The sequence below is a fragment of the Malassezia sympodialis genome, genomic scaffold (assembly GCF_000349305.1).
Source record: "Malassezia sympodialis ATCC 42132 genomic scaffold, msy_sf_9, whole genome shotgun sequence".
Classification (NCBI taxonomy): domain Eukaryota; kingdom Fungi; phylum Basidiomycota; class Malasseziomycetes; order Malasseziales; family Malasseziaceae; genus Malassezia; species Malassezia sympodialis.
Window position 1 is genome coordinate 737,177 of NW_017387807.1, and position 22,175 is coordinate 759,351.

At 61.5% G+C, this 22,175-nt stretch overlaps 7 protein-coding genes and 1 pseudogene across 8 annotated transcripts; 4 read left to right on the plus strand and 4 right to left on the minus strand.

Moving 5' to 3' along the window:
* Nucleotides 1-59: 59 nt before the first annotated feature.
* On the minus strand, nt 60-1,337 carry MSY001_2135 (uncharacterized protein; the record flags this gene model as incomplete). The annotated part of the gene is made up of 1 exon (XM_018883972.1): nt 60-1,337. The coding sequence occupies one exon, from the start codon at nt 1,335-1,337 to the stop codon at nt 60-62; it is 1,278 nt and encodes a 425-aa protein (XP_018740679.1).
* A 409-nt stretch (nt 1,338-1,746) lies between these two features.
* On the minus strand, nt 1,747-6,137 carry MSY001_2136 (uncharacterized protein; the record flags this gene model as incomplete). Its single annotated transcript, XM_018883973.1, has 2 exons — nt 1,747-5,253; nt 6,006-6,137. The coding sequence occupies 2 exons, from the start codon at nt 6,135-6,137 to the stop codon at nt 1,747-1,749; spliced, it is 3,639 nt and encodes a 1,212-aa protein (XP_018740680.1).
* A 1,500-nt stretch (nt 6,138-7,637) lies between these two features.
* Nucleotides 7,638-9,378, plus strand: MSY001_2137 (uncharacterized protein; the record flags this gene model as incomplete). Its single annotated transcript, XM_018883974.1, has 2 exons — nt 7,638-9,240; nt 9,263-9,378. 2 exons carry the CDS (start codon nt 7,638-7,640, stop codon nt 9,376-9,378), a joined length of 1,719 nt encoding a protein of 572 aa, XP_018740681.1.
* A 37-nt stretch (nt 9,379-9,415) lies between these two features.
* Nucleotides 9,416-12,845, plus strand: MSY001_2138 (uncharacterized protein; the record flags this gene model as incomplete). The annotated part of the gene is made up of 2 exons (XM_018883976.1): nt 9,416-9,571; nt 9,636-12,845. The coding sequence occupies 2 exons, from the start codon at nt 9,416-9,418 to the stop codon at nt 12,843-12,845; spliced, it is 3,366 nt and encodes a 1,121-aa protein (XP_018740682.1).
* Nucleotides 12,846-12,862: 17 nt separating this feature from the next.
* MSY001_2139 lies at nt 12,863-13,271 on the minus strand (annotated as a pseudogene). The gene is made up of 2 exons: nt 13,190-13,271; nt 12,863-13,101 (listed from the first exon to the last, which is right to left on the minus strand). Coding segments are annotated over exons 1-2 (321 nt in total).
* Nucleotides 13,272-13,313: 42 nt separating this feature from the next.
* Nucleotides 13,314-15,863, plus strand: MSY001_2140 (uncharacterized protein; the record flags this gene model as incomplete). The annotated part of the gene is made up of 1 exon (XM_018883977.1): nt 13,314-15,863. The coding sequence occupies one exon, from the start codon at nt 13,314-13,316 to the stop codon at nt 15,861-15,863; it is 2,550 nt and encodes an 849-aa protein (XP_018740683.1).
* On the minus strand, nt 15,864-18,025 carry MSY001_2141 (uncharacterized protein; the record flags this gene model as incomplete). The annotated part of the gene is made up of 2 exons (XM_018883978.1): nt 15,864-16,526; nt 16,640-18,025. 2 exons carry the CDS (start codon nt 18,023-18,025, stop codon nt 15,864-15,866), a joined length of 2,049 nt encoding a protein of 682 aa, XP_018740684.1.
* A 246-nt stretch (nt 18,026-18,271) lies between these two features.
* On the plus strand, nt 18,272-22,165 carry MSY001_2142 (uncharacterized protein; the record flags this gene model as incomplete). Its single annotated transcript, XM_018883979.1, has 2 exons — nt 18,272-18,400; nt 18,425-22,165. 2 exons carry the CDS (start codon nt 18,272-18,274, stop codon nt 22,163-22,165), a joined length of 3,870 nt encoding a protein of 1,289 aa, XP_018740685.1.
* Between the last annotated feature and the right edge of the window lie 10 nt (nt 22,166-22,175).

Consider the following 22,175-nt stretch of genomic DNA (forward strand, 5'->3'; position numbering starts at 1 on the left):
GCAAATGGAGGTGTGCATCTATCGGCCGACTTTATATTACACAACGCCGTAGATGGCGTTTAAGAAGGCTGCCCACGCGCCAAGGCTTGAAGCAACAGCCTTGAGTCCGTTGGTGCAGTAAGAGAAGTATTTAATGTATCCGAGTTAGAATCACTGGGATTGCTGACGCCAGCCAGCAGGGTGTCAAGTTGCTGCTGGGATGAGGCAGAGTTTGTAGAGGGATCAAGACCAGTGGCTGACAGGGCACCTGAGAAAGTAGCTAGACCGGCAGTTGTCCTTTCTCTAAGTGCTTGCGCAGCGCGATGAGAGACTCGACGAATGTAATCGCTGGAGAGTTCGTCCAGTTGTTCCATGCAGTAGAGCCGCTTCTTGATCTTGTCGATGGAGAATTCCAACGCCGTCAACCGAGAGTCCACCTCAGTGCCTTCAAACTGTATGCCTAGAGTGGAATGGCCTTCTTTCGCAAGAGTAACAGCCTTGTCTAGAGTTTCAGCGTCAGAAAGGATACGAGTTACAAGATCGAGCTGCCGCTTTGAATCCTTGTCCATATCATGCAAAGTCCAGGGTAATTGGTCATCAGGTGCGTCGGTGGACAACGCCGTCTCGATTTCGTTGGCAATAGATTGTTCTTCATCCACGTTCGCTTCAGAAGCATGATCAGCGGAGTGAAAACGACCCTTTCGGCGAGACGTCGTGTGTTCACGAATTTGACTTGCCTGTGCTTCAATTTCATCTGCCTCTGCATGAAGCGCACGAATATCAGCTTCACATTGATCCCAAGCGAAAAGTTCTTTGCGAAGCTGATCCAGCATGCCCAAAAGTTGCTTTTCAGCGTGCCTGTTTGACGCATTTCGGGGATGTGGCTGAAGAGGGGTCTGGTCTTTTCCATGCGATTGATGAAGCCAACTTATACCAATGAGACCATCATGTAAATCGCGTAAGGTATCATCCATGACTTTGCGGAGTAGCGGGGCAGACTCAGAAATATGCTGAACGTCTTTGTCGCTGAGCGACTGCTCTACAGAGAGCGGTAAAGGAGATAATAGGCTCATACCATTCTGTTCGTCGCGACGTGAACTTCCATGCTTCCGTTTCCGGGACGCAGGAAATGGCGCCTCGGCAAGGGCTTGGGAGATAGAACGGTGCAGTGTCCAACGTAGCAAATGTTTCATTCGAACAACAGGAGGAGCCTGGTCAGAGCAGTGACGATACAGCACATCGTCGGGTATATCATCATGTGGGTAGGCAGGTCCGCCGTCACGTAGACTGGACATCCGCCGCATACCTTTGATGCTTATACTGTCGCGACGAAGCCCCGAAACAGGTGGACGAGACATGGGCTCAATATTTCGGCGGAAACGACGAGGAGGGACTCCTATAATATCCTCACCATGACTGGCAGGTTGAACTCGAGTGAAAAACAATTCACCTGGTAACTCTTCATTGGTATCTTGTCGGTTAGAATGGCTAGGCTGCGTGCCTTTCACATTTTGAAAGGATTCTTTCTCCTCTGCTAATATATCTGAAAAGTTTCTCTGGGATAAACCTGCTCGTCTGTCGACTGTGGATAATGGCCGCCGAGGGCTCTTACGCGCACCGGCCATATCTACGACGTACGAGAATCGTGGCGACGCGAACGTCACCACGAGACGCGTGGAGCAGACGCGTGTTTAGTCACGTGAAATGTCTTCATTAGGGTACAAGGATGCACCTATAGCAGGGAAGACAGACTATCTAATCTTAACATTAAGCATACGAATGTGCAAGCTCCTCCGAGTACTGGTCCAACAGGTGAACAATCCCTGTAGTGAGCTGCTCGAACTCCTCCACCTCACGTTGAGATAGAGGGCGGACAGTGGCGGGTGAAGGATCCTCACCTTCATCATCATCGTCGGCCAGAAGGACCTCGGACGACATTTGAGAACCGTTGACTGTTGAACTGGTACACGAAGGCATACGACTCCGTACCCCTTCAAATATGCGGAGCATGCAAGCATCCATCACGGACTTGATACGCTCAATACTATCCAGCGCATCATAATTGCCATTGACGGGAAGCCAGGCATCACATTCGAGACCCTGGGCCGTGGCCTGCGCCTCGGTAGCACCAAAAAGCATGTAAGAAAGGGGATCGAGACGAGTACAAGTACGCAAAAATGTCATCGAGCCTCCGCTCGACCCCGCCGTTTGCATCGAGGTATTGTGTACTTTTTCCGCAAAAGCGTAAATATCTTTTTGTGGTGGCAAGCTTCCCTTCACATCCTTGGTAAACTTGGAGCTGCAAACACTTGAAGGATGGATAAAGCACGTCTTGTCCTGAGACGTACGTAACGTGCGTTCCCCTTGTCGTATGGCAAAATGGGGCGAGGAGGCCACAGCAATCAAGGCACCCAATAATGGCATGCTGTGTGCATTGAGGTTGAACTCTGGGTCGGTCTCGCGCACGCGGCGGCGATACCGTGGCACCATGGAAGTAGATTGACGTATGACTTTAATAATGTCAGCCTTCTGCAAACTCTGGAACAAATTGTGTTTAATCTGCTGAATTTGGACCATGGTAGGGCGACTTAGCATATTGTTATGCAGGAAGCGGTTGGCCTGCGACGAACTGATCGACTGGAGACGAGTCCATTCATAGTAGGCATTGAGTAGACACAGCGGATCAGAACGGAATGTTACGGGGCACCAGCTGTCCTTGATCGCATTGGCCTCTTTTTTCAGATGCATCGGTGCAATAAAAGGATCCCTGTTAGTGAGAATGGCAGCAAGTGCCAACACAGGATCAAGACAGCGATAGAAAGCACCATAGAGGCACATCTTACCAATTGATACATCCAGTGGAAGATGCTGTAGGACTTTGCCAAGCGACGTTAGATTCATATGGTAGTCCAGAGCCCCGATTCGTTTCAAATCCACCATCGCTGCTTTAACACGGTCTGAGGCAGGCGGTTCAATAGCCGCAGCCAAAACATCTTCCACTTCCATCCCTGGGATTCCGAGGGCTTTGATATGCATGACGACGTTACTTAGATCCACACGTTTCATTTCCACCGTTTGATGCACACTGAGCTGATCATACCGAGCCTTGGACAGCACACCATAGTACTCCCCAGGACGATGGCGACCGGCACGACCTGCACGTTGGTTTAAATTTGAGGTACCCACCCAAGCAGAGACCAGACTAGACAAGTGCCGCTCTGGGTCATACCTCTTTTCCTTTACACGTCCGGAATCAATAACATAAACCACGTCAGGAATTGTGACGGAGGTCTCGGCAATATTAGTTGAGAGAATAATTCGGCGGATGGCTTCATGACGGGGAGGCTCGAACACAGCTTGTTGATCTTCCACAGGGACTGACGAATGCAAAATATGCACTTCGTATTTGGCGGGATCATGGAGCGGGACATCCAGTAAAGGACACTGCTTTGTATCCAACAAAATCTGGTGCAGAATTTTGATCCCATCCCAACCCGGCAAAAACACAAGCACATGGCCATCGTCAGAGCGCGACAGTACATCGGCGATCATTAGAGCAATGAGCGGATACGGAAGCTCAAGATCATCCACCAAGACACCGTTCTCCCCGGTAACATCAGCTTTGATTTGGCCGCCTTTTTGGGCAATCTCACGATGGATATAATCGCGAACATTCTTTTCGTGCCATATCCAGCCACCCTTTGCTCGTGGAAGAGAGATGGCATTCAATCGTTCATACGTGTCCTCCAAGAATACCTTTTTCACTGGGAAGCTGCGACCGGGTATCGTAACCACGGGCGCAGGACGGGCCGAGGGCATTAGTTCCGCAAAGTAGTCCTGGAACAATTTGGGATCCACTGTGGCGCTCATGAGAATCAATTTAATGTCGGGCAGACCTCGACGTTGGCGATCAGCCAGAACCCGCTTAATGATCACCAACAAGAGATCCGTCTCAACATCCCGTTCATGTACTTCATCCATAAGAATATGAGTAACATCATCCAAGAAAGAAAGGCCAGATGGGGCTTCCATCGCAGATTGAAGGCGTCGTAAAAAGACACCTGTGGTGCAAAAGGTGATGGACCCATGAGGCTTTGGCATCTTGCTGTCAAAGCGAACCTGATAACCCACGGTTTCTCCAACCTTCTCGCCACGCTCCTTAGCCACACGCTGAGCAACACTGATGGCAGCAATTCGGCGAGGCTGCGTACAGATTATGTTACAGCGTGAGCCTTGGTTGCGGAGAATGTAGTCGTCAAGGAGAATCTGGGGCACTTGCGTCGTCTTACCCGAGCCAGTAGATGCCATGCAGATCGTAACAGGATTTAATTCGACCTTGACGAGAACGTCACCAGCGTGTTGCGTCACTGGGAGCAGTTCACGCGACGTTCGAGTGGACTTGACACGGTCGTCCGTCTGATACGCATTCAGGGTTTGGAGCATCTGGGCCGACTTTGCCTCGTGCTCTTCTTCCGAAAGAGTGAAACGACGAGGTTGCTTGGCCAACAAAGGCTTTGGAGCCGCAGCTTCGGCGGTCGAAGGAAAAGCAGCCGTCGTGCGCGGACGATTGGCATACAAGTCACTGTCGCGTATTTGATCATACAAGTGCCGCAGGTTTTCTTCGAAGGATTCGGAAACGCGGAAATACACAGGTGATGCCTTGCCCATGGGCTTGTTCTTGGGTTCTAAAAGGAATGTTTGGTACACATCTTGAAACTCCTTCTCCAGACGGACGGCCGTATCTAGATAGGCCAAGTTCTGAGCAACTTTTTTACTCGTGCCAAGCCCCTCACCGATCACCGTGCCACCAATCGACATGGTCGCGTTCCAGCCACTCGGGACTGTACGACGACCCTGCAAATTTTGCATCTCTGTGATCGAAATGTCCGGATTGCCATAATGAAAGTGATGACAGAAATAGTCAATAAACTCTCGGGCAGTTTCTAAGGTCAGGGGAGATCCATTCGAGAGAGTGGCAGACAGCGCAGTCGTGCTGCCTTTGGTGCCGCCAAAGAGGCCCGGAGGAGGGTTAGAAATATAGTCGCGCTCCAAGAGCATTAGCATGCCATGAAGGGCAGCTGCTTTTTGTGCCTCTTTCTGGGAATGGCCATCGCCTGTAGCCACGATGCCAACTTCCTCATCAATGGTGCACGTGCACCGAACAACCTTTTCATGACGGTCTGGAAAACGTCCTTCTAAGCTGCTAAATTGAGGAGGGGCGCCGAAACGAGATTGTGTGTAGGTGTAAATGACGTTCTTAGGATTCTCGAGCCACTGTGTTTTGGATTTCAGCAAAAGGTCGGCAAATCGTGTGCGAATATCGGAAAGATAACAGGGTGGGAGGGTAAGGAAGGGGAGATGAGCGTCAGAGTGAGGGTGTCGTTTTCTGGGTAAGCTGGGTGGGCGTACTTTTGCTTGCCGTATCGGCGAGAAGACCCTCCCCTGCCATGGCTCGCACTTTTGCCTCCGCTCGAGCGTGAACCGCCTCTAGGATAGAACGTAGTGCCTGCGGAGCGAGCGCGCCAATCAGCGCTGTCAGCCATAGCAGGGGGGAGCTGGGTGAAAAATCGTTTAGGAGAGTATAGGAAAGGGGTGCTCACTGGAAGTAGGTCTTGTCGCCTGAGAAACGAAATATACTTGGCCACAGGTGATCGAAACAATCGAGCCATACAATATGGCCAGGACAATGGTACTCTTCGTTCTCAGGCGACAAGAGAAACTTCGCAGCGACGTGGGATGGCGAGCGTTAAGTGCCGGGATAGGAGCAGACCGACGATAAAAGTTCCCCCGAGAGAGAAATATACGCAAGAGCGTTCAGCGAATCAGGTGAAAGCAGAAATGTTTGTACGTGGGAGAGCCTACGCAGAATTATTAATCACATTCGTCTTCTAGACCAATGCTACGAAGGATTGGTGCAACCGAAGGCTAACGGCTGCAAAGAAACTCAGGAGCTGTCGTGATGATTGGTCGTCGTCGAGTGTAGCAAGAGACGGGTCTATTAGACGCGGAGAGCGCATTAACAGTACCTTGAGACTGCGCAGCACAGGAGGTAGGACGGATGTGTCGAGCACGGCACATTCGTCAGATTTGGCCCGAACCGACTCGAGTGGTGTGAACCCGAGGGGCAAAGGGCGCGGAAGGTCTTCGTCGACGCTCATCTCGCGAGGGAGCGACGATGGCGGTGGGAGGGGGGCTGGCAGAGGGGGCCTAGTCGCATCAAAGTAGGCTCGCTGGCCGGCGCGGAGACGCGGCAGTACATGGTCGAGCGCGTGCCAGCTATTGTCGCTGGTATCGAGGAGGTCACACGGGCGGAACTCGCCCTTGTACCGCATTTTAGGACAGCTGTATATATAGAACCCTGTGTGAGACTGGCCAACGTACCCAAATAGTACCACCGGATCGTCGTCACCATGCGGGAGAGTTTCTGGCCCAGGGCAATTTCACACAGAGCGCTAATCTTGCCCAATTCCCAGGACGAGAATGCGGGATCGTAAAAGAAGTAGACGCTGCTCACACACCGAGGAAGGATATCAAGAACGCCTACACCCACTAACTGGCCGCGATCGAATGTCAGTCATAAGACGTACATCGGTACTCGTGGTGGTATAGGCCAAACGAACCTTCATGCGTCTGGTCAGTCATCGACACATACTGGAAACGGAGCATCGACGAGGAACGACTCCCAGCCAGACCGGTCACTGATCTCGGAGGGAGACTCACCATGTACGGCTGCCTGGTAGCGGCGGAACAGCTCGTACTTTTCATCCGTCGACGAGGCAGGGCGTAGAGACACCTGCTGTGAGCAGCATGTCATACCTTGATTTTGTCCATCGCTGGCTCGACATACGGTGCACCGATCGACGGTGTTTCGTCGAGCTGCAATATGAGGCCGAGCCGTTGCTGAAGGGACCATGGCCCGTGGGCGCCCCACTTTCCCTTCCAGCGGGACGGCTTGGGCTGCCCAGACAGACGCCAGTACAGGCCACTGACCGCGCGCTTCTGGGACTTGTTCGGCGCGAATGCAGCAAGAGGCACACTGTATAAGAGCGCTTAACGCACCGAATCGAATGCTGGGGACAGCATGTCCGCAGGTTATCCGGTTTGTAAACATAGTGCCCGGACCGGCGCCAACCTTCGTCAATCAGGGACTGGTAGTGCTCGGGCTCCAGGCGTGCGGCCTCCGGTCAGTCGCCGGACATACAAGAAAACCATACGAGAGGCTCCCATTCGGCCTTTCCCTCCTTGGCACACCGGTCGCACCGCAGTACCCACAGGAGGACCGCGTGTAGCCAAGAGGCTGCGCTAGGCTCATCGACATGGTCGCAGCGAAGCGGGGCCCCTGCAGGGCCTCCACCCACCACCTCGACGCGAGCGACCCCGAGCGGATGGTCGGTGCAGGCGCCGCGTCTGGCCAGCGTTCGTCGCGATGGAGGCAGACCAAGCGCCGTGGTGCCGCCTCGGCATCGAGGCCGGCTTTTCCACCGCGGTATGCCCAGATCCTTGCGAACGACACGCTGGAGACGCAGGTGCAGAATGACATGTCGCCCTTTCCGCCCACGTACCGAGGCCAGGTGTCGCGGAGGCATGTGCCGGAGCACGTCCGTGCAATGTATGTGCACGAGTACAAGCTGCCTACACTGCGGAGCCTGTGCCTTCAGATGGCTGCGACTCATTTTTCCACGCACATTCTGCCGACCCCCCAGGTGCTAGAGGCGCTGTCGACCCCGACCCAGGCCCGGCTGAAGCGGCCTCGGCGCGACAAGGACGACTATGTGCCGGACGAAGAAGACATGCCACCCCTGGCGAGCGACGCGGGAGGGCTGCCGCATCTCTCGTCGGACGAGGCGCGCCAGTGGCACGAGCGGAACAAGGTGTGGCTGCAGCACCTGCCTGCCTTTTACATGGACAAGCTCTATGAGCTGATGTGCGAGCATTCGCCGCTGTCCATTACAAAGGAGGTGCTCTCGTGCTATGTATTGCCGCAGGTCGGCTCATCGCCCGGCAGCTCCAGGCTGCGGGAGCGCATCTTCTTTCCCGCGTCGCTACCGCTCTTCTCGCAAGATACCAAATGCGCAGCACTCCTACTTGCCACCCTTGCGGGCAGCCTCGCGCTGTCACCGCATGCCGCCGAGGTCATTGGCGCGCTGCGTGCGATCGACCTGCACGGCCTTACGCGACTGCCCGCCGGCGCCGTGGTGCGCTTGCTCAAGGCGCCGCGCGCGCCATGGCACCTGGTGCGTGTGACGCTGCCGGGGTGCCTGGCCGTCGACGACGCTACTGTCGAGGCCCTCGTGGAGGCAGCAGGCGCGTCGCTTGCGCACCTGGACCTGACGATGACGTCCGTGAGCCCTGCTGCGCTTGTTGTGCTCGGCCGCGCCGCGCCGCGCTTGGAGCGCCTGCACCTCGCGTGGTGCGATGGATTTGCCGACGAGCGTGTGGCAGAAGCAGTCAGCTCGTGCATCGCACAGGGCATGGCGGCACAGCCTCCCGTGATCCCGTTCCGCCACCTTCGCGAGCTGGACGTGTCGCATACCAGCATGGGCGACGTGGCGCTGGGCAGTGTGTGTGGGCTCATTGGCCCGCAGCTCACGTCCCTCGATGTAAGCTACACGCAGGTCGGCGAGGCGGGCACGCTCGACGTGCTGGCCATGGGCCTGGGCCGCAGCGCCTCCGCGCAGCCCTCGCGCCTCACGCACCTCGGCCTGGCGGGGCTCTGTGTGCATGCTGCGGCGCTCGTGCGCTTCCTGCAGGCGTTCCTGCCGATGCGTGGCGAGGAGGGCCGGCGCAGTGCGCTGCGCTCCTTGCGTTTGGACGACCTCGTCGAGTACTCGCGGCGCGATCCGACGTCGCTCCAGGGCCGCTGCGGGCTGTCCGGCGACACGCTGCACTGCGTCGCTGAAATGGTGCATGCGGCTGGGGCGGCCGGGCACGGCTGGGAGCGCGTGAGTGTGAGTGGCGATAAGCGCCCTGCATGCGCGCCGAGCCACTGGGCGCTGGCGAGCCAGCAGGGCCACTACTCGCTGGGCGATACGCTGGCCCTGCTCATGTCCAGCGTGGCGCACCTGCATGTGGGCGGCCTGGAGATGGCGGCTGCGCACTTGGCGCCGCTGCACGGGTATGCACCCTCGGAGCATCCGACGCAGCGGCGCCTGCGTGCCTGGTACGCCCCGGCGACCGCGCTGCGCGACGATGCGCTGTCAGCGCTCGTGCCCTGGACGGGGGCCCTGGAGGCGGTGTCGCTGGACGACACACTCGTTACGCGTACGTTGTATGACTCACCTAGCGACCTCGATCGATGCGCTCGTTGCGGCGAACCCCGCGCTCGCGTGGATCAGCCTCTCGCAGTGCCGCGGCGTGCCTGTGCGGCAGCGGCGCCGGGTCTGGGCCCCCATGCCGTAGCCTCCACAAATCCGCCGAATTGGCTTTTCCTCGCGCCATGCCCGAGCCTGTCGCGTACGAGTACCTGTCGTGCGCGGTGAGTCGCACGCCCCACGTCTCGGACTGGGCGCGATTGCGCAGTAGCGATGGTGCAGCGACGGATGCGCTTGTATTTGGCGTGCACCACTCGTTCGCCATGTGGCTCGATCCCTGCGTACGTAGCCGCTGGACTCACGCAGTCGCCGTCGACGCAGTTGCGGCGTCTATGGCCCACACAGAGCGGCCAGGCCGTGCATGTACTCAAGGTCATCCAGACAGCCGACGCGCCGCCGAGCCTCGTGCTCGGCACGTACGAAGGCGCGTGGGAGCTGTGGCACTGGGAGCCGCACGCGCGTGGCGCTGACGTGGGCGACTGGGTGTGCGATGCGTGCGTGCCGGGTGCGCACGCGGCGCCTGTGACGGCCCTCGGCGTGCTGCGCGATGCGCAGTCCCTCGCGGCGATGGACGAGGCGCTGTTCGTCACGGGCAGCTCCGACGCCACGCTCCAGGTCTGGGGCCGCACGGCGTCAGCGGCGTTTGCACCGCAGACGATTTCCCTGCAGGGCGCCTACCCCCTGGACGTGGCGCTCGTGCGCCTCCCCGTGCCGACGCCCGTGGTGCTCATGGCCGTCGCGCTCACGGACCGGCGCCTCATGCTGTACACGCGCGAGGGCCACGGCCCCTTTGTCAAGCAGCTTGCTCTCGAGGGCCACGAAGACTGGATTCGCGCGCTCGACGCGGTGGTGGCGCCGGATCCCGCGCGCGCTGGCGCCCCGTGTGTGCTCCTCGCGTCGGCGTCGCAGGACCAGCACATTCGTCTGTGGAAGTTGCAGCCGGACGCGCCACGCACCGACGCGCCACGGCGCGACGCCTTTGAGGCGCTGGCCAGCGAGATTCTGCCGGATGACGCCGGCCTGCAGACCCAGTCGCACGCGCTCGTGCTGGAGCATGGGCGCTGGGCCATCGCCCTGGACGCGCTCCTCCTCGGCCACGACGCATGGGTGACGAGCGTCCGCTGGTGCCCCCACGACGTGGACGGCGCGCCGCGCGCCGCGCTCGTAAGCAGCTCGGTCGATAACAGCGTGATTGTGTGGATGCCGCAGTCCACGTCTGCATGGCCGACGCTGGCGGACCCTGCCGCCGCGCATGCGATGTGGCTGCCGATGCACCGCCTCGGCGACGTGGGCAGCCTTAGCGGCGGCTTTCTCGGGGCGTTGTGGCGGCCGGGCACTGCGCCGGCGATCGCCGCGCACGACCGGCAGGGCGCCTGGCACCTGTGGTGCCTCACCGAGCGGCAGTGGGTACCCCAGCCCGCCGCGTCTGGGCACGCCGGCGCCGCCACGAGCGCGGCATGGGCGCCATTCGGCGACGGATTCCTGAGCACCGGCACAGATCGCACGACGCGCTTGCACGGCACGTATTCGTCCGATGCGCAGCGCACCTGGCACGAGCTCGCTCGGCCGCAGACGCACGGGTATGCGATGCAAGCGGCCGCCTGGCTCGATCGCACCTCGTTCGTGAGTGCCGCAGACGAAAAGGTGCTGCGCGTGTTCAGTGCGCCGCAGGCATTCATCGATCGCGGCGTCGCCGGCGGCCTGTGGCAGACGCCCAGCCTCGAGGCGACCGTCGTCCTCGTCGATGTGCGCGATGCGCAGTGGCGCGCGGCGGCAGCGCTTGCGCCCGCCGTGCGTCGCGCGGTCGCGGCGCGCACCCCGCGTGTGGCCTTTCTCCTGTGTGCTGCGAGCCTGGCACACGACGCCGACGTGCGCGGCATCGAGGCGTGCCTCCAGACCCTGTACACGGAGGCCTGGGCGTGCGCTACCGCGCAGGACGACTGGCACATGGATCTGCGTGTGTATCTCGTGCCGGGCGCCTCGTCGTCCTTGTCCGCACACCGCGCGCTGCGCGAGTGGGCTGCGGCGCATGCGCCACTGCGCGCCGTGCTTCTCGTCGGCGGCGCCTGGGAGGCCGATGCGGGCGCGCCCGCCGCGCTCGCGCCGGGTCTCGCACCGGAGCGCGTCGATCCCGCGCCGACCGACCCGTCCGGCGGCGCGCCGGAAGCGGCGCCGCACGGCCGCGTGGCAGCGGTCGGTGGCACCTTTGATCACCTGCATATTGGGCACAAGCTCCTGCTGAGCATGGCCACACTATGTGCGTCGCATGAGCTCGTGGTCGGCGTCACGGCGCCGTCGATGCTCACGAAGAAGAAGCACGCCGAGTATGTGGAACCGCTGGACGTGCGGCAGGCGGCTGTGCGTGAGTTTGTGCGTGACTTTTGCACGACCCTGGCACCGATCGCACTCGACGTCGTGACCCTGCACGACGCCTGCGGCCCGGCCGGGACGCGTGCGGACATCGACGTGCTGGTGCTCACGGACGAGACAGCACAGGGCGGCACGCTCGTGGCGCAGGAGCGCGCGGCGCGCGGCCTGCCCCCCGCGGCGCCGTACGTCGTGCGACTCGTGGATGCGCATGGCCATGCGGGAGCGAGTGCCGCGACCAAGCTGGGCAGCACGGCCCTGCGTGCGCGGCTCGCAGCGCAGGGCGTGCCGCCCGGGGCGGACCGCGTTGTGCCGGCGCCGCGAGCTGCGGCGCGTGCGGCTGCCGCGCACGTCCCGCCGCTGGGCCTCTCGAACCGTGCGGTGGACGAGCCGGCAGCCGCGCCAGAGCCGCTTGTGTCGTCTGCGCCGCCGGGGCCCGAGGCGCTGCAAGCGCTGACGCTGTGGCCCGAGGTCGAGAAGCTGTATGGCCACGCGTACGAGCTGCTGTGGGTGGCCGTCGATCCACACACGCAGCTGGTGGCAAGTACCTGCAAGGCGACGACGCCGGCGCACGCGGTTGTGCGCCTGTTTGACGGGGCGGACCACTTCCGACCGCTCGCGCCGCCGCTCGAGGGGCACACGCTCTCGATTACGCGCGCGGCCTTCTCGCCGGACGGCACGTACCTCTTGACGGTGAGCCGCGACCGTTCGTGGCGCGTCTTTGTGCGGACTGCGCAGGGGTATGCCCCGTGGATCGGCGAGCGTGCGCACGCGCGGATTGTGTGGGACGGCGCGTGGGCGCCCAGCAGCGCGGAGCGCCTCTTTGCGACGGCGTCACGCGATAAGAGCGTTATGGTGTGGCGCATCGCCGACGGCCAGCGGCCGTACGAGCGGCTCGCGACGCTCGCGCTCCCGGCCGCGGCCACGTCCGTTGCATGGCATGACGCTCGCACGCTCGCTGTGGGTCTCGAGAACGGCGACGTGCGTGTGTACCGCAGCGCTGATGCGCGCGCGTGGGCCGAGCACGCGGCGCTGCCGCGGCACCACACGGGGGCCGTGCTGCAAGTTGCCTTTCGTCCTATGGGCGCGTGGATCCACGCGTTCAACGACGTGCCGGCGCAGCTGCTCTCCGCCGGTGACGACGGGTGCGTGCGGCTCGTGTCGGTGTCCCTTAGCGGCCATATCTAGCGTGAGTAGCCCGGACGTACTTCTGCAGCACCCACTCGCGGTTGTCCAGCGGGCACACGGGCCGCGTCTTGAGCCAGCGCGAGATGCAGTGGAAGTGGAAGGCGTGCTGCGTGAGTGGCGCCACGTACGTTGCAGGCACCCCATGCGACGGTGCACTCGTCAATCGTCGTCGATCCCTGGTTCGCCTGGCACTCGATGCCTGCGTCAGTGCGGCCGACGTACACAGGTCCATGATCTGGTTGCGGCAGATGGCGCACTGCGTGAGGGGACGCGACGTACATTGTCCACCTGGATGTCCCAGCTCCATAGGCACACACTGTTCCACTGGCGTCAGCGAGGCGGACCTGCCTTCTTCACCTGGAAGCGCGGCGCACCCTCGCCGGGCGCCGTGTCCACGTCCATCGCGGGCGCCGGGGTGTCGGTCATGGGGGAGTGGAGGCAGGTGGCGGTTTCCGTCGCGCGTGTGCCATGAGCTCGTCCCGCTCGGCGCCGGCGGACCTCGCGTCCTTGCGCGACCGCTCTCGCCAGGCATACCTACAGAAGCGCTCTGCCCAGCAGGTCGAGCTCCTGCGCCGTGAGATCGCCGATGAAGAGGCGTTCTTCCAGGGCGTGCGCCTATCGAAGCGTGAGGAGCGCGAGCTTGCCCACAAGCGCGAGCTCCTGCGCCTCGCCGAAGAGTACGAGGCGCTCGATGACCGCGAAGAGGGCTACGTGCTTCCCGAAGACTACCTGACCGAGCAGGGGCGCATGGACCGCGGCCGCAAGCATGACGCGCTGCATGCGCGGCGCCACGACCACGGCCGCCGCGGCCCCCGGCCGGCGGAGGGCGATGCCTTTGAAAAAGAGCAGATAGCGCGCTCGCAGCTGCTCGACGCGCCAGAGCGCGGCACGGACGGCTTCGACTTTGTGTTCGATGAGGCACAGGCCATCCAGTTCATCATGGACCACAAGGACGCGCCGCCCAGCCTCTCGGCGGAGGAGGAGGCGCTGCAGCACCAGCTGCACGAGGCGGAGGCGCGCGCAGACTCGATCGATGCGACGCGGCGTGCGCTCCCGGTGTACGCGCTGCGCGAGGAGCTGCTCGATGCGATCGCGCAGCACCAGGTCCTGATTGTCGTCGGCGAGACGGGCTCGGGCAAGACGACGCAGCTGCCACAGTTCTTGCACGAGGCCGGCTATACACGGGATGGCCAAAAGGTGGCGTGCACGCAGCCGCGCCGCGTGGCGGCGATGAGCGTCGCGGCCCGCGTCGCCGAGGAGATGGGCGTGCGGCTCGGCGCCGAGTGCGGGTACAGCATCCGCTTCGAAGACTGCACGTCCGAGTCCACGGTGCTCCAGTACATGACGGACGGCATGCTCCTGCGCGAGTTCCTCACCAACCCCGACCTCGGCTCGTATGCAGCGATCATGATCGACGAGGCACACGAGCGCACGCTCAGCACGGATATGCTGTTCGGCCTCGTCAAGGACATTGCGCGCTTTCGCCCTGATCTGAAGCTGATCATCTCGAGCGCGACGCTTGATGCGGACAAGTTCAGCGCGTTCTTCGACGACGCGCCGATCTTTTACGTGCCGGGCCGCCGCTTCCCGGTGGACATTCACTACACGCCGCAGCCCGAGGCCAACTACCTGCACGCGGCGATCACGACCGTGTTCCAGATCCACACGACGCAGCCGAAGGGCGATATCCTCGTCTTCCTTACCGGGCAGGACGAGATCGATGTGGCGATGGACAATCTGCAGGCGACGGCGCGCGCGCTCGGCAGCCGCATGGCCGAGCTGATCGTGTGTCCGATCTACGCGAACCTGCCGAGCGACCTGCAGGCGCGCATCTTCGAGCCGACGCCGCCCGGTGCGCGCAAGGTCGTGCTCGCGACGAACATTGCCGAGACTAGCATCACGATCGACGGCATCTCGTTCGTGATTGACCCCGGCTTTGTGAAGCAAAACTCGTACAATCCACGCACGGGCATGGCCGCGCTGACCGTCGTGCCGTGCTCGCGTGCGTCTGCGAATCAGCGCGCGGGGCGCGCCGGTCGCGTAGGCCCGGGCAAGTGCTTCCGGCTGTTTACCAAGTGGGCGTTCCAGAACGAGATGGACGAGAACACCGTGCCCGAGATCCAGCGCACGAACCTCGCCAACGTCGTGCTCCTGCTTAAGTCGGTGGGCGTGCACGACCTGCTGCACTTTGACTTTCTTGATCCGCCGCCGACCGATACGCTCATTCGAGCACTGGAGCTGCTGTATGCGCTGGGCGCTCTCAACGACCGGGGAGAGCTGACCAAGCTCGGGCGGCGTATGGCCGAGTTCCCGGTCGATCCGATGATGAGCAAGGCTATCCTCGCGAGCGAAGAGTACCATTGCACGGAGGAAGTGCTCTCGATTGTGTCAATGCTTGCGGAGAGCAGCTCGCTGTTTATACGGCCCAAAGACAAGAAACTCGAGGCAGATCGCGCGCGGCAGGCGTTTGTGCGGCCGGGCGGCGACCCCCTGATGCTCCTGCACATCTGGGACCTGTGGGTCGAGAGTGGGTACAGCCAGGTATTCTGCCTGGACAACTTTTTGCAGCCCAAGACGCTGGGGCGTGTGCGCGACGTGCGCGACCAGCTGCGGCGCCTGTGCGAGCGCGTGGAACTGGTGCCCGAGTCACTGCCCGACACGACGGACCTCTCTGGCGTGCAGATCGCGCTGACCGCCGGCTACTTCATGAACACGGCCGTGCTCCAGCGAGGCGGCGAGACGTACCGCAGCATCAAGCAAAACACGTCCGTGTACGTGCATCCGTCCTCGAGCCTGTACAAGCATGTGCCGCCGCCGCGCTACCTGTGCTACTACGAGCTCGTCGAGACGTCCAAGCACTTTATGCGGCAGGTTATGGAGATCCGCCCCGCGTGGCTCTCGCTCGTGGCGCCTCACTACTTCTCCGCAGACGATGTGCGTGACGACACACAGCAGAAGCGCATGCGGCGCAGCGCAGGCGCGCCGCCTTCGGCGCACCGGCGTGAGACGGAGGCGTAGCTAGGCGCTATCTGACAGTTCACTGAGCGGCGAGTCGTCATCGGCCGTCGCTGGTGCGCGGGTCCTACGCCGCTTGGCGCGTGGCTTGGGCGCGCTTGGCGCAGGGCGCGGGCGGTTGCCTCGCCGTGTCCCGGGCGGGAGAAGCCACCCCACGTGAAAGTACTTGAACGAGTCGTGGCTAGACAGCGACGCGAGCTCACGCGGCTCCGACGTGTCGTCAGGCTTGGTCGTCTCGGTCGGCGCTGCATGCCGGGCGCTCCGGCGCGTCGGCGCCGCAGGCGGCTTGGCCGGACGCGACGGCCGCGGCGCAGCTGGCGGCGCAGGCGCATCTACCACGTACCACTGGTGCAAGAATGCACCGAGGGTGCTGGTATCGGCTGACGGCGCACCGACGGGCACGCCATGCACAGGGGCTTCGTACGGCGCTCGGAGCGCGCGCCACACGTGGTCCGGCGGCTCGAGGCTATGCGGCGCTTCGGTTGCGTGACACGCCTCGGCGGCGTCGGCACATATCCGCGGGAGCTGCTGGAGGATTTTCGCCGCGGCGCGGTGCACGGCCGAGTCAGGCGCATTGTACTGCTGCGCATTTGCGCACACGAGGTGCACGTCGGCCTCCCAATCCGCGACGCCCGAGTAGGCCATCGTGTCGATCTTAGCGCGAATCTGGCACCATGTCATAGGGCGCTCAATCACGTCGTAATAATCGGGCACGTCGGCCTTGGAAACGGGGTACAAAAACCACTGGTCTTTGTCGAGCCTGTGTGAGCGGTGCATACATACGCTTCGACGCGATCGAGCGCGCGGTGCAGCTGCGTCGACCTCTGCAAGAGGCCCTGGCGCACGAAAACGGCCTCAAACAGCTGGCCCTGTCGCAGCTTGGTCTTCTCGCGCTTGCGCACAAGATCCACGAGGAGGCGCACCTTTTCGAGATCCTCACGCAGGCGGAACAGGTATTGCAGCTTGGCCAGCGTGAGGGCCGGCGTGGGCTCACCGACAAAGTGGCCCACGGTCCACGGCTCCATGTGCAGCCGCTTGAGCAGCGGCGCACCACGCATCTGCTGCCGCTTCAAGCTCCAGTAGCGCACCATTTGGCCCACTGTTTGGGGCTTGCGCCGGATCGGAAGGCGTGCGGCGTACTCGAGGACACGGCGCACCAGGTAGTGCGGCACAGGTAGCGGCCCTGACGAATATAACTTGTGGTATGCTCGCGCACTCTTGGACGCCAGCGACTCGTGGCTGGGCCGCTGCAGGGACACGGTCATCTCGCTCGTCGACACGTCCGACGCACTCTCGTCGTCGTCCTCGCCGCGGATGCGTGTATGCAGCTCGGCCTTTTGCTGGGGCGGCAGATGGTGGTGGCAGTATGCCTCGAGTATATCGCCCATGTCCTCGCCTGCCTGCTCCTCGGAGCGCCGGCGCGGCGGGAGCAAGAGGCCGGCGCGCCGCGCGCACATGACATGGAACGCTGTAAAGCACGAGCGGTGCTCACACTGGATGCACGCGCCACTCCGGCGCTGGCACAGGTAGCACCGCAGGCGCCACCGCGCCTTCGGGATCGCGGGCACCCCGTCGATCGGCTCCATGTACACGGTATTACCCACGCCCGTCTCGGGGATCCACATGGCACACAGCAGGTGTGCCCAAGCCCCCTCCGTTGTTTGCTTGAAGGCGCCGCCCTCGTGGGGGCACAGAACGCACGATACCGGACGATCTGGGGACACAGTGCACTTGCGGCATAGCCACTGACCCTCAGGGATATATGGCACGCCGTAGCACTCCTGGTGCACGGCCAAGTTGCAGCCGTCGCAGAATACGATCGCATTGAGGTTCTCGCAGTCGCTGTCATTGCAGATGGCGCAGTTCGAGTCCTCAGGATAATCTTCGTCACTAGCATCCTGCGCAAGGCGCGACGGAATACGCTTGATCAGCTGGAACCACTCCTTCTCGAAGCGGTCCATGATGATCTCGAACGCCTCGTAGCTGATCACATCAAGCTGCTCGCGCCTTCGCTCCACATTGAGCGCGTCAAGCCACTGCTGATCCTGCTCATCCATGTCGTACTCGACCTGCTTATCAAATTCGTCCTCGGTCGGCTCAATGTAGTGGACTAGATGGCGCGGCAGCTCATAGTGCGTGTCCGCATGGTAGCCATACTGCGCCATTTGCGCATCGTGCACGCATGCCGCCTGCGCTTGCGCTTCTTCCTCCTCAGAGATGCGCCGGAACGATGGCCTGAGGCGCTCCGCCCCGCGCCGCGCTTCAGACAGCTGCCTCGCGGGGTCCTTCATGCAGCCACGCCCTGATCCACCGCGCGTGGCGCGAGCGTGCTCTCCACGTCGACGCGCCCTGTCACGTGGAGCAGGCCAATCAGTGCAGCCTTCACGCGTCGCTTTGGCTCCGCCAGCGCCATGTCCCCACTGCGTCGCAGTTCGCGGCGCGGGTCGTCGCCAGCGTCTCCTGCACGCGAGCGATCGCAGCGCAAGGCGGCGCGGGGCGCCTTTTACACGCAGTACTTTGAAGAAGGCGAGCTCGGCGAGGTTCGTGTGCGCCACTCACCGCAGGAGGAAGACACGTACGAGGCGCCGCACGATGCCACCGACGACGACAGTCAGGACCCTACGGCGGAGCCAAGGCGGATGCATGTAACGCGCAGTGGTCGCCGAACCACGAGCTATGGCACGCGGGCGTGGGGCGACGACGACGAGCCGACTGATAAGGTCGTCCGTCCCCGCCGCTCGACGCGCGTCAGCAAAAGTCTTCGCGACTTTGTCGCGTCTGACGATGAGGAGGAAGATGAAAACGCTGACTACGAGGAAACCATGCGTGCGCGACGCGTTGTCGAGCGTGCTGAGCGTGCACAGCGGCGACAGAACCTCATGGATCTCGCTGCATCGCGCTCCGCACGACGCACCGGCGCGGATGCGGACGAATCGAGCGACGCGCGTGCGCGCGCATCGTCGGACGAGAGCGAGGATGAGTCTGCGCCTGCCGCACGCCACCGCTCGTACAGCTTTCGCGAGCGCAAAAAGATCAACTATGCACTGGTACCGCCGCAGCCTGAGCCACTGCGCGACGGCTTTGGTCGGCGAATCCGGCGCACATCGCGCCCCAGCACGCGCGCGATCTCAGACGAGCCAGACGCCTCGCAATCCCGCTCTGGCTTTCCGAACCTGTCACTCCCTAGTTTGCCTCGCGCGACGCGCGCTGGCGCGTGGCCGAGTGTGCCGCTGAGCCTACCAGGGCAAGATTTCATGGGTGACATGGACAGCTCGGACGACGAGCCGCCGCGCACGGGCCTGGCTCCCACACAGAGTGCCCTGGACGGCCGCCTTGCCGCGCCGCTGCTAGAGAGTGGTCCGACGCCGACCTCGGGAGCCGGTGCACTTGGCTCGGCTACTGATGCGTTTGGGCGCGTGCACGAAAAGGATGCGCTTGCCGATGTCGACCCCCTGGGTGTCCGTATGGACATTGACTTCTCGCAGGTGGGTGGCCTGGAAGACCACGTGCAGCAGCTCAAGGAGATGGTCAGCCTGCCCCTCCTTTACCCTGAGGTATTCCAGCGGTTCGGCGTGACTCCGCCGCGCGGTGTTCTCTTCCATGGTCCTCCTGGTACTGGCAAAACTCTGGTGGCTCGAGCGCTCGCAGCCAGCTGCTCGACGGAGGGCCAAAAAATTTCGTTTTTTATGCGCAAAGGCGCCGACTGCTTATCCAAGTGGGTAGGCGAGGCCGAGCGTCAGCTGCGCCTCTTGTTTGAGGAGGCCAAGCGTGCACAGCCCAGTATCATTTTCTTTGACGAAATTGATGGTCTTGCGCCGGTTCGCTCCAGCAAGCAGGACCAGATCCATGCGAGTATCGTGAGCACGCTCTTGGCGCTCATGGACGGCATGGACGGGCGCGGCCAGGTGGTGGTCATTGGCGCGACGAACCGCCCCGACTCGGTGGACCCTGCGCTCCGTCGGCCGGGCCGCTTTGACCGCGAGTTCTACTTCCCTCTGCCATCGCGCGCCGCACGGCAGAGCATCCTTCAAATCCACACGCGCCACTGGGACCCGCCGCTGGACGAATCGCTAATTCATGTTTTGGTCGACGCAACACATGGATTTGGAGGCGCAGATCTTCGTGCCCTGTGTACTGAAGCCACGCTAAATGCGATCCAGCGCAGGTACCCTCAGATCTACCGAACCAACGAGCGTTTACTGCTGGCTCCAGAGACCATTCAGGTGGACGGTCGCGACTTTTTGCTGGCGCTCGAGCATATGGTTCCCTCGTCCGCTCGCTCTACGAGTGCGTCTTCGACGCCCCTCGCGCCACACCTCCATCCGTTGCTTGCGTCGTGTCTGCAGGAGTGTGAGGCGCTCTTTGCGCGGCTGCTGCCTCAGCGCACCAAACGCAAGGCCTTGGAAGAGGCCATCTACGAGGACGATGTCGCTACAGCATCGACAGACGACCACTCGGGCGCTGCACGACTAGAGCGAGAGCTGCTTCAGCAATCGTTTGTACAGGCCCAAGTGTATCGTCCTCGCTTGCTTCTTCACGGCACACCGGGTTTGGGCCAGCGCATCATCGCTGAGGCACTACTGCATTCCATCGAAGGCTTTCATGTGCTCACTATCTCGGCCGCGCAGCTACTGGGCGACGGCACACAGACGCCTGAGGCTGTCCTCTCGCAGCAGTTCCAGGAGGCTCGGCGGCTCATGCCGAGTGTCCTGTTTGTACCGGACGTGGATCGGTGGCCCAGTTTGTACTCTGAGCATCTCCATGCAATGATGGGCGCGCTCCTGCATGGTTTGCACCCACAAGACCGGATCATGCTTCTCTCGACGTCCGACACACCTGCTGCTCTCTTGCCTGCTTCGATCCGTGCGTGGTTCGGTAGCTGGCCATGGCATTCGTACGCTATGCAGCTGCCAAGCGAGGCGCAGCGCCGTGACTTTTGGCATGACGTCGCAGTGCAGGCGGCCCGACCGCCGACGCAGTTTGCTGATGCCGTCCCACGCCGGCTTCGCGTGCTTGAGGATTTGCCCAAGGCCCCTCCACGTCCGCCGCGAATGCCGACGCAACTGGAACTGCATCAGCAGGTGGAACACGACGCGCGATTGCTTGAGCACCTCAAGTTCCGTCTTGGCTCCGTGCTCGCGGAGCTGCGCAAGAAATTTAAAAAGTTTACGCGCAACGTGTGGGACGAATACAATTTGCGCACGCTCATGGAACAGTTTGAGTGGCGCCGAGAAAAAGGCAAGGTCATTATTCAGCTGCGGTACGATCGTCATCCAGCGGTGGACTCAGATGTCGAGTCGGGACACAGCGCGAGTCCCCATGCTGAGGTTCCTGCTGAGGTGCGCCACCCAGTCGAGTCAGTCATGGCCGTTGATGAGACAGGTGATGCCCCTGCAGCTTTGCCTGCCGAGGAGCCGCAAGATGCGCCTCATGATGTGGATATCGAGACAACTGAAGAGCCGACCGTTGCGACTACAGGCGATGATAATACAGACCCTGAGGACTCGACATATGTTCTTCGCGATTTTACCATTTATACCATGACACTGGACAAAATGCAAAAGCGTCTATACCACAACCAGTACCTCACATGCGATGCTTTCATGGAGGACCTTGGCAAGATTGTATCGAATACCGAAGCAGCAAGCGAGGTGGACTCGGATCGCGTATTCCGTGCACATCAAATGCAGAATTTTGCGCGGATTTTGCTAGACCAGTACGTCGATGCGCCTTTTCGTGCGGAATGTGCGGCCATGGCCACTCGTGTCCTGGCTCGAGAAGAGGAAGCACGTCGCGAGGCGGAAAAGAAAAAAGAGCTCGAAGTGCATTCACGTCGTCCCAACGGGCAACGATACAGTGCACGCATGCTAGGTGAAGAGCCTCAAGCCAGTGATCTCGTCGATGTATCAACGATTGAGCGCGCCCACAAGCGGCATCGTTCGCACTGCCCTGACGACAACGCGTCAAACAGTCCGCCTGTCATGCAGGAGCCGTCTTTGAATAAGACAGCTGCTTCCGATGGCATGCTTGTGCCTTTGATGGATCCTGCTCCTGCCGCAGTGCCTTTGCCCAGCACGCCTTGCGTACTTCTTGACGAAGCGGCCCAAGCGCAGCTTGTGGAGGCGCTCGTGCAGCGGACGGCGGACTTTACCGTTGAGCAGCTCGAGCAAACCCGTGCTGGTTGTTACGAGCGCATCCTCGCGCACCGGTCCTCTTGGAAGCGCGACACACTTGTATGTGATTTGTACGACCTTGCCCAGCAGATGCGCGACGCTGTTTGTGCGGATAACGTCGCGACTCCGTAGACCCTATACC